Source organism: Xiphias gladius, chromosome 5 (assembly GCF_016859285.1).
Source record: "Xiphias gladius isolate SHS-SW01 ecotype Sanya breed wild chromosome 5, ASM1685928v1, whole genome shotgun sequence".
Classification (NCBI taxonomy): Eukaryota; Metazoa; Chordata; class Actinopteri; order Istiophoriformes; family Xiphiidae; genus Xiphias; species Xiphias gladius.
In genome coordinates, this window is record NC_053404.1 from 18,115,221 (window position 1) to 18,125,585 (window position 10,365).

The window sequence follows — 10,365 nt, forward strand, 5'->3', positions numbered from 1 at the left end:
TTTTTTTTTTTTTGTAATGAGACAGACTACAGCTTTTTCTACATGTCTCAAAGGATTTTCTGAACTTGTATTTTCTGCCATTAAACACTCCACAACTGTGTTTCTGTCCCTGCTTGCACGTGCTTGATATTTTCAGTTATTTTAGTTTTCAGAGTGCAGCTAGGGCACAAGCTGAGGCCTGATTAACCTCGGCCGATCAGACCCCCTCACTCAGGTGACCTAGCTTGAGCTATTTCTTAACAATGGCTGTTACTTGATGTAAAGTCTGGTAAATTATTATTATTAGATTAATTAAGTTTAAAAGGAAGTAATTAAGAGGTTTATTTTGAAACCAATACCCACAAGAATAATGGTAAAACTTAATGTCCTTTATGGATTGGCTGATTGTTAGTTATGGTAGAACTTTGATAAGCTTCAATGAAAGAAAACCTTGAGTCACCCCATTGTTAGATAGCATATTGATTTACTCATTAAACTTGGTCTAATCGTTTGCAAGGCAAAATAAATGAGTGCACTGAAGTCTTTCATCTCCATGGTCACGTATACAATCAATCATTAATGTTTCATAAAGAAAAGAGGCTGGCTATAAGAGTCAACTGCGAGTCCGGCAGCGATAGCATCACTGGGGGAGAAGGCAAACGGTATGAATGTAAGGATGATCTCATGCATGACTAAACTGGTACAATTATACAGTTTTCCAGAACGTTAGCCACATTAATTTCTGGATGTGACCATGCCCGGAAGGAAAAGATATATTTATACGATGGTGCAATAAAGATTTTTGATTTTTCTTTCCTGGTGATGTACAGTCAGGATGGAAGAAGCTGAAGACGGTATTGCAGTGGTGGGCATTGGATGCAATTTTCCTGGGGGTAAGCCATGGATGTGGATGGATTTTGGGACCTTTTTTTTTTTTTTTTTTCCTTTATGTGCGTGTTACTTAATATTTTACTGACACATTTTTCATTTAAAAATTTTACACTCTCAATGTCTAATCAGCTATATGAACACTATCTCTGATTGTAGAAATAGAAAACTGACAAACAAAAACTCCATCATTTCAACATGATTGGATCAGTTATGAAATAAACATTAAAATGTGTTCACTTTAGACCTCTTTAACAATCATCAGGGTTAGTAAAAATAATCCCTGGTAATTCTAAAAAGGATGTGTCATTATTTTATTTTGTCCAAATTAAGTTACCGTGGCCAAACTATGTAATCAGTTTCATAAAACACTTTCTACCCTTTTCACCATTAAACAAAATGCTGAATACAAACTGGGCTTAATTTATTTCATTTTATTTTAAATTTTATATAAATGTTTCCAAACAGGAGAAGGGCTTGAAAATTTCTGGAAGGTTCTTGTGGATGGAAGAAATTGTTCTGTGCCAATTCCCAAAGAGAGGTTTGACTTAGCCAGCTGGTACGACCCTGATGACAGCAAAGCGGGTAAATCCCGCACGGCCAAGGCTGCTCTCATTGATGGGTATGGCCTTTAAATCTTATTATATAACCTATTTAGATCAATCTATTTACCTTCCTGTTTTGTTAATATGTGTATATAGATCGTTTCCTTATCGATTAATTTATCTTTTAATGTTACCAAATTTTCTGTTTCTAAATTATTCAGTAGGGATACTATACTTTTTTTTTTGCAATGGATAAATGAAAGCAGGCCCACTTGTCCATTTCTTGGTAGCCTTTACTTTTAGATAATCCTCTTTACGCTGGGTTATTGAGATATCTGAACATTTTTGGGACATACTCCAAAAGTCTTTATCGTGTGTCTGCTGGTGTCAAAGGGTGTACTGTATCTGGATAGAAATGTTGACGTTTTCTCTTAAATTTTTCTAATGGGAAGTGATTGTGATCAGCTCAGGTGTGCCCTGGTAACTTGATGACGATGTCACTGATTTCTAGATTTCCACCAGGTGTGGGCAATATATATATATCTATATATATCTCTGTGTAAGCCAGTTTCTGACCCTTGTGTTTGAGCTTTCCTTGAGAAAGACCAAGTGTGGTTGAAATGTCGGTTAAACAATGAAATCCGAGAGTAGTGTCATCTTCTCATCCATATGGTCTTGAAACCCAGCACTTGTTTATTATTTTCATAAAAATGACATTGATAAATATTGGTAAATATAGGAAAAACAGTGTAGCTCTTGATAGAAGTGATTTTAAATGATCAGAAATGAAGAACGGTCTTCCGCAATTAAAAAACTCAGCTGTGGAACTACTCAAGACTTTGGTATTTACTTAAACAAAACAAGAGGTGTCTAGAAATCCCTTTCCCTTTTTAAAAAAAAAATCTCTCCCATAAAGTAGATCTTATCTTAAAGTATAAAAATGAAATAAATAGTATTTAAAAAGTATTTCTCAGTCACTTAAATTGATCCAGTGGTTTTGATCAATTGTTTTCAGGTTTAATGAATTTGACCACAAGTTCTTTGGTGTCAGTGACAGAGAAGTGGAACAAATGGACCCGCAACAAAAGCAGCTCCTTCAGTGTGTTTACAGAGCTCTAGAGAATGCTGGCATTCCTATGGAGAAAGCCAGTGGGACCAGGACAGGAGTGTTTTTTGGTAAGACAGTAAGAACATGTTTCCAGTTACTGTGTCTTTGTAGTTTTGTGCATTATTCGCAATACTGGCTTTTTTTTAACTAAAGATACAATTACTTTCTGCATGAATATAGTCATTGGTCCAAGTTTTAACTCAACCATTTACATTTCTATCCAATTTTTTAACACTAACTAATCATCCATTCGCAAATTTCTAAATAAAAAAATAGTAATATGTAAACTTCCAACATGTTTTTATGTTTTTTTAATTACTTTTTTAATTTACGTTGATGTAGGCCTAATGAACAGAGATTATGAAACAACTGCTGCACATGTGCACCCAAGTGTGATCAACCATTGGACTGGCACGGGGCTTGCCATGAGCATAGCAGCGAACAGAGTCTCGTACATCTTCAACTTTACTGGGCCCTCACTGTCCATAGATTGTGCCTGCTCATCCTCCCTTGTGGCTCTTCATCTTGCTTGCCAATCCATTAAACAAGGTCTGCAATAGCACTCATGAGAGCAACCTGTAAAGTAACTCTGATGGAATGCAATGACCCAGCATTGTGATATTTATCACAAGGCTATGTGTCAAAAAGGGCATTAGAAGAGAACATTTTTATCTGATCTTATCAGGTGACTGTGACATGGCTGTTTGTGGTGGAGTCAACTGTATCATAGAGCCAAGAGTGTTTGTTGCTCTCAGCAAGGCCAAGATGCTTTCACCTGAAGGGACCAGCAAACCTTTCTGTAACAAAGCAAATGGCTACGGAAGAGGGGAAGGCTGCGGGGTTGTTCTGCTGAAACAGCTGAAAAAGGTCGGAATATGCAGAAAAGGATGACAATTTCCTTCCTTACTTTTTATTAACGTCAGATTGTATCGAATATTAGCCAAAATCAATTAATATGACTCATTATAATTAATATGACTCACTATAAGTAAGCATTTTATTTCTTACATTTTGTTTTTTAGAATCACTATAACTAAGTATTTTGTTTCTTACATACACACATATGTTGCATCTGGTCTTAATGGGTTCAATCTGAATAGCACCCATATATGTTATATTAGTCTGCAACTTACTAGGAAGAATTTAGAAGTCAAGAACATTTTTATATAATTTGAACCTGGACTAAACATCACAATTTTCCTCTACTTTCACTGTTTAATTTTCGTCTTGTTGTTGCTTCAAAGGCAATACAAGACCATGACCATATCTGGGGTATCATCAGCAAAACAGCGGTCAACCAAGATGGACACTCAGTCACTCCAATCACCAAACCCTCCATGACACAACAAGAGGAGCTGCTGCGAAGACTCTACTCAGAGTCTGACCTCGCAAATGTTCAGTACATAGAGGCACATGGGACTGGAACCCCGGTCGGAGACCCAACAGAGGCGGGAAGCATCTCAAACGTCATTGCTAAAGCCAGACGTCCTGGTTCAGAGACACTGCGGATTGGCTCTGTGAAGGGTAACATTGGACATACAGAATCTGCAGCTGGAGTGGCCGGACTCATTAAGGTTCTCTTAATGATGAAGCATGAGACCATTGCTCCCTCAGTTTTCTTTTCTGAGGAAACTGTCAGTGTAGATGCCAAAGCCCTGAACATTAAAATTCCTAGGGAAGCAGAAAAGTGGGAAGCATCTGGTGCAAGAATTGCAGGGGTTAACAACTTTGGCTTTGGGGGTACAAATGCACATGCTATTGTCAAACAGTACAAACATTCACCCACTAGGCTAAAGAATGATGATAAACAAGCAAAGTACTTTGTCATGTCGGCAAATTCAACAAAATCTCTCTCCCTGATGATTGAAGACACCATTAAACAGCTAGAAGCAGATGGTAAAGTTGATCTAGATTCTCTGTTGTACACATCAGCTTGCAGAAGAAGCCATCTAAAACATAAATACAGAAAGGCCATCATGGTATTATCTGTAGTCGATCTCAAAGAGAAGCTAAGAGCTGCTGTTAGCAGAAATATCAGCCCGTCCTACTCAGATCCAAGGGTAGTGTTCGTGTTCTGTGGAAATGGCGTCACTTATCATGGCATGTGCAAGCAGCTACTAAAACACGAGCCTGTATTCAGAAATGAGATCAAAGAGATTGCAGAACTTTTTAAAAGGCGGAGTGCACTGAACATCCTGGACACACTAGAGAGTGAGTTTGAGAGTAGTGACTTCAAAAACCCAGAGGTTATCCAACCATTACTCTTTGCTATCCAGGTTGGCATTACCACCCTACTCAGACACTGGGGTGTGAAGCCAGATGCAGTACTTGGACACTCTGTAGGTGAGGTTTCAGCCGCTCACTGTTCTGGCCTCTTGTCTCTTGAGGATGCAGTGAAAGTCCTCTATTTCCGCAGCACTCTACAGAGCAGAGTCACTGGGGGGAAGATGCTTGTGACCAGCAACATGGCTGTATCAGAGGTAACTGCTCTTCTCCCTCATTACTCTGGTAGAGTTTGCCTTGCTGCTGTAAATAGCCCGCACTCCTGCACCCTCTCAGGTGATGCAGATGCAATCAAAAGCCTCCATGAGGAGCTAAGCACCTCAGCCAACAGTCAGAATCTGTTCCTCCGTGTGCTGGATGTCCCTGTTGCCTACCACAGCCACATGATGGATCCAATTCTGCTAGAAATCAAGGAAACAATTGGCTCATTACAGGTGAATGATCTTGACACAGAGTTGTTCTCAACAGTGACAGGCAAGGAAATTCAGCAGGGAGATTTCTGCACAGGTGAATACTGGGCTAGAAACATTCGTGAGCCAGTAGCTTTTGAGCAAGCAGTGAGGTCGGCAGCTAAAGGAAAGAGGAACACAGTTTTTGTAGAGGTAGGGCCTAGAAGGGTGCTACAGAGAAACATCTTGGAATCTCTGGATAATGACACAACTGTTCTAGCCTCAGTGCAGCCAGAGAAAGATCATGAAACAATCATGTCTGTTCTTTCAAAGCTGTTTGAACTGGGTGTTCAGGTAGATTGGAACATCTTCTACAAAGGATATGAGACATTGCCATTGCCTTTCCCGAAATACAGGTTTGATTGCTCAGACAGAGATATTATCATCGGAGCAGCACAGAGAAACACAGCAAGTAATCATCCTGTGCTCTGTCAGACTGGAAGTGAAAGCAACATTTTCACCTGTGATCTGATGTCAGACGCTTCTTTCTACCTGAAAGAGCACAAACACAACGATATACCCATCATCCCCGGTGCCTTCTATGCTGAGTTGGGTTTAGCTGCAGTAATGGCCAGTGCCAAACCAAAAGTACCACTCAACTCACTGCAACTCAGTGTAAATTTTCACAGTCCATGTGTTCTAACCCTGAATTCACCTGAAATGAAGGTGCAACTGAAACAAACAGAGAAAGAAACCAGTTTCACGGTATTCTCCCCATCTGCAATGTATGCTTCAGGTACAGTTGTTTCCAAAAGAGAGAGGGTGATTGAGGAGCAGTGCATTTCACTAAGCTCCATTTACAAAAGATGCAAATCTGTAGTGAGCTCTCGGGAGTTCTATGGGTATCTGTCTCAAGGAGGCTTTCAGTATGGAGACGTCTTGCAGAACAAGGGGACTGTCCACTACGGAGAAGATCTCAAGGAGGCTATTGCAGTTGTCTCAGTTCCAAAGGAACTGCGGTCTCAGTTGCATGACTACTGCATTCATCCTGTTGTGTTGGATTTTTTGATGCAGCTTCTCCCAGTTACAGTAGAGCATGTTTTTGCCGGCAGGCCAGGCTTTCCAGCCAAAATAGGATGTTTGACAGTGTTTGAACCCTTGCAAGATGAGATGATTGTCTATCTGAGAGCAACTGATGTGGGCTTTGATCACTTTGAGGTGTGTGGCTGCTTTGCAGATGGAGAAGGCAGAGTGTTGGTTGAGGTTAGGCATGTGATAATCAAGTATCTTGGCAGTCGCTCTCATTTGGTTGAGAAGTATTTCTACCATAATGCCTTCAATGTCATCACTGAAAGTATCACATCTGCTCCTCCTCTCAAGGCCTTGGTCTTCTGTGACCACATAGGGATCTCTAAAGGCCTGCAACGACATTTGGACTCAAGATCTCAATACATTCCATTCACACATGCCAAAGATATCTTGAGCTATGGCTTCCCCTATCTCTTGGCAAAACTCAATATCACAGATATTGAGAAAAACTTTGATGAGGTCTTGTTTTTGTGGGGCAAAGAAAACCTTACCTCATTGGCAGCTGATGTCATCCTGCAGAATTTGGTGAGCTGCTGTGAGATTTTCCGCCAAATAGTCCTTGAGCTCAAGCGAATTCACTACCCACACTCCATTCGAGCAGTAACCTACTGTTCATCTGACATCACAGTAAACCACATAAGTCCAGGTTTTGCTCTTGTTGGTATGACAAGATCATTTGCTGCAGAGATACCAGATCTTTCATGTCAGCTGATTGATATGAGCACTGTCTCTGCTAAGGACATTGCAGCTCTGTCTGATGTCCTACAGTCATATCCTTGCAGTAAGTACCCGGAGTTGGTGGTAAAAGATGGACTGATTTTGAAACCTTCCATTGTCCGTACTCCAGCTGAAATCATTGACAGTTCAGGACGCAGTTTTACCACTACAGTGTCTGAGCCCTGCATCCTTCAGACAGCTGATGCTCATAAGATTACTCAAGTGAGTGCAATTCACTCGGACGAAGGGGCCCTGCCAATCAGTGACACATCAGTTGAAATTCAGCCCAATAAGATATGTGTTCATTCATCTGACTACTTCCCTGTCAGTGCTGCACATCTGAAATTTGGCCAGACACTGTACTGGAACAAACACTCATCACAGAATCACAAGCTACTGGCTCTTGATTTCAGTGGTACTGTTATAGCAGTTGGAAAAGATGTCAAGAAACTGAAAGTGGGAGACCACGTTGCTTCTTGTTATCCTGTGGTGGCAGCCAGCAAGGTCAGAGTTCCAGAGGATGCATGCTACAGCACCAAACGATTCCCATTCCTTCAAAAAACACCCTGTGTTTCTTACTTTGTGCTAGCATGGGAAATCCTGCATCGAGCCTTGCCCAAAGCCAAAAATCATCTAGGAATCATATCCTCTGTCCCCGAGTCTGCTCTGGTGAAAGTCTTGGCACTTACTTCTTACAAATCAGGCTGGAATGTGATTGTTAGAACACAGTGTAATGGCTCTATTGTAAATGTCAGTCAAATGGATGCATTGGTCGTCCTGCCTCCAACTGATAAATCCCTGATTGACAAAATTTGCAATTTTTCAGGGGTCCAACATGTTGTCATCATCTGTGAATCTCAGATGCAGGGTTTGCTTGCTCGGGATGTGTTCCACAGTGTAAAGGAAAATGTTCGTGTGCAGACAATTCAGATGCCAGTCATTTTGCAAAAGGGATCCTTGAGTGCACAAAGGCCACATATTTATCACTGGATTAAGTCCTTGAACTTGAGCAGGAAATTTTCTCTTAAAAGCTTTACCTTTCAGAGTGTTAAACATGACAGCACCGAGAACCTTCATTTGGAGAAACCAGAATCGTACTTTAGCTCAAAGACACTGGCTGTTTTGGCTCTGGAAAAAGATGTCAACGGTACGCTGTCTGAAATTCCATTGCTGCCAACAAAAAAACAACTTTTCCGAAAGACAGCAGTGTACATAGTGGCAGGTGGTCTTTCTGGTCTGGGCTTTGAAACTGTCAAGTTCATCTCACAAAGAGGGGGGGGGTACATTGCCATACTCTCCAGGAGCAAGCCCACACTAGATGTGCAGCAAGAGATACACAATGTAGAAAAACAGTGTGGAAACTGCATCATTAGCATGGAGTGTGACATATCTGTCTCTGAGCATGTGCAGAAGGTTATCAGTGTCATCGGCCAGAAGTTCCCGGGTTGTCCAGTTAGAGGAGTGTTTCACAGTGCAGTTGTCTTGCATGACGGGCTGATAGAGACCCTTGACAGATCTCTCTATGAGAAAGTTCTCAAACCAAAAGTAAGTGGTGCACTAAATTTGCACCATGCAACACAGCACTGTCAGTTAGACTACTTTGTGTGTTACTCCTCCATCTCCGCTTTTCTGGGAAATGCATCACAAACAAACTATGCAGCCGCCAACACATTCCTCGACATGTTCTGTCAGTACAGGCGCAAACTCGGCCTGCCTGGACAGTCTATCAACTGGGGCGCTCTAAACCTCGGCCTCCTCTTGAACAAGGCACATTTCCAGCGATTTCTGGAGGTAAAAGGGATGATGGTGTTGCATGTGGCTGAAATTCATAAAAGCCTGGAGCAGTGCCTTGTGCTCAATCGGCCCCAGCAGGCTGTTTGCAGGTTTCACTTCAGAAACATCAGGTACAACATCCTCTCTCAAAATGCGGCCTTGACCATGCGCCTCTCCGCATTAGTTGAGGAGGCTTTCCAAAAATCCAAAGAGACCGATTCTCAAACTAAACAAGCCAAATCTGTCTCACCAAAAGAGTATGTCGTCTCTCTCCTTAGTGAGACCATTGGCATGGATCGGAGTGAGCTGGACGATGAATCACCTCTCTCATCCTTAGGCATTGACTCCATGCAGGCCATGACTCTGCAGAATCTGATCTTTCAGGAGAGAGGTGTGAATGTGCCCTTGGTGAAACTGCTGGATCCCAATGCCACACTATCAACAGTGGTAGCTGTACTGAGTGAAGGAGCTGAATGTGAAAATTTCAGCAACAACCCAGTGAGTAATAACTCCACTGAAGACATGGAGGATCATTTAACCATATTGTAAAAATGACAAAGGCATATATAGAATATGTAAATAGCATCACTTATCAGAACATCATAAGAGTGGAACAGTAGAAAATTTTGTCATTTAATTCAATAGAAGGCTTCCGATGGCCATTGCAACACAACAGCATTATTGTTATAAGGCCACATGTTTGTATTGTACTTTGCTTTTTTTTTTGTTTTTTGTTTTTTTAAATGTTTGGTCCTGGTTGTTGTTTTGGTTTATTTTGCTATTGTAGATTTAAATTGTTATAACCATACACCGTGTTATTTTACTCACTTTTTTTGAGACATGCCCAATTTTTAGTGTTTTTGAGTGTTTTGAATCAGTTTTATTAATTCTGCGTATTGACATGTTCATGATGGAAATTTGAAAAAAGCATTACAATTAAATAGAAAATATGTACAATGTAAGGTATTCAATGTATACAGTGAATAATTTATATAGAATATGTGCATTTTTTGTATTATTTTATTAATATTCAATAAATGTTCATCTGTAAAGCTCATCTGTAATTTCTCAAGTCTGTGAAAGTGTTTGGTCCACATAATACTAACATCAACTTACTTTTATCTGCCTGTTTTACATTCACTCATCTTTTACAGGTCATGGTCAGTTCTCATCACTGCTAGCTCAATGATCCTGACTGACTGTCAACTTTATGGTGATGATGGAAAAAAAAGCACGTGATACAGTATTCTGTCATGTCCCACAAATGTTCATTTGGCAGCATGTATGATTACTGAGTCTTCTGCTGTTTGAACCAATAATTTATCAGATCATGTGGACAAAGATATTGTTCTCCGCTAGGACATTGCAACTGCAAGGAAAGACGTGTAAATAAAATGAGAACAGATACTGTAATCTATTATTTCAGCATTTGCACCAATGTTTTCCTAACTAAAGCAAAATTACTTCACAATGAAAGAGGCAATTCATCCTCTCAATCAACAAATGGTTTGGCTGTATGACTACTCTGAGGTGTGTTTGCCAGTTTCTGCAACTGATTTAAATGATTAGTTTTCAATTTTTGATATCATAGAAA

General features: G+C 40.4%; 1 protein-coding gene across 6 annotated transcripts; it reads left to right on the forward strand.

Moving 5' to 3' along the window:
• The first annotated feature begins 35 nt into the window (after nucleotides 1–35).
• On the forward strand, nucleotides 36–9,659 carry LOC120789807 (phenolphthiocerol/phthiocerol polyketide synthase subunit C-like). Of its 6 annotated transcripts, XM_040126844.1 has the most exons (6): nucleotides 36–872; nucleotides 1,336–1,489; nucleotides 2,428–2,588; nucleotides 2,863–3,069; nucleotides 3,206–3,387; nucleotides 3,765–9,659. In XM_040126844.1, the coding sequence occupies exons 1-6, from the start codon at nucleotides 815–817 to the stop codon at nucleotides 9,318–9,320; spliced, it is 6,318 nt and encodes a 2,105-aa protein (XP_039982778.1). In that variant the 5' UTR covers nucleotides 36–814; the 3' UTR covers nucleotides 9,321–9,659. The 6 variants fall into 6 exon arrangements, with proteins under 6 accessions (XP_039982778.1, XP_039982780.1, XP_039982779.1 ...); XM_040126846.1 differs by lacking the exons at nucleotides 36–872; nucleotides 1,336–1,489 and adding an exon at nucleotides 1,996–2,084 and having other exon boundaries at nucleotides 2,464–2,588; XM_040126845.1 differs by lacking the exons at nucleotides 36–872; nucleotides 1,336–1,489 and adding an exon at nucleotides 2,002–2,084.
• Nucleotides 9,660–10,365: the final 706 nt, after the last annotated feature.

Coding starts and splice junctions, on each gene's coding strand:
- LOC120789807 (XM_040126844.1), top strand. CDS start 815: ATGGAAGAAGCTGAAGACGGTATTGCAGTGGTGGGCATTGGATGCAAT. Junction 3,070..3,205: donor TTGCCAATCCATTAAACAAG/GTCTGCAATAGC, acceptor TGATCTTATCAG/GTGACTGTGACATGGCTGTT. Junction 3,388..3,764: donor TGCTGAAACAGCTGAAAAAG/GTCGGAATATGC, acceptor GTTGCTTCAAAG/GCAATACAAGACCATGACCA.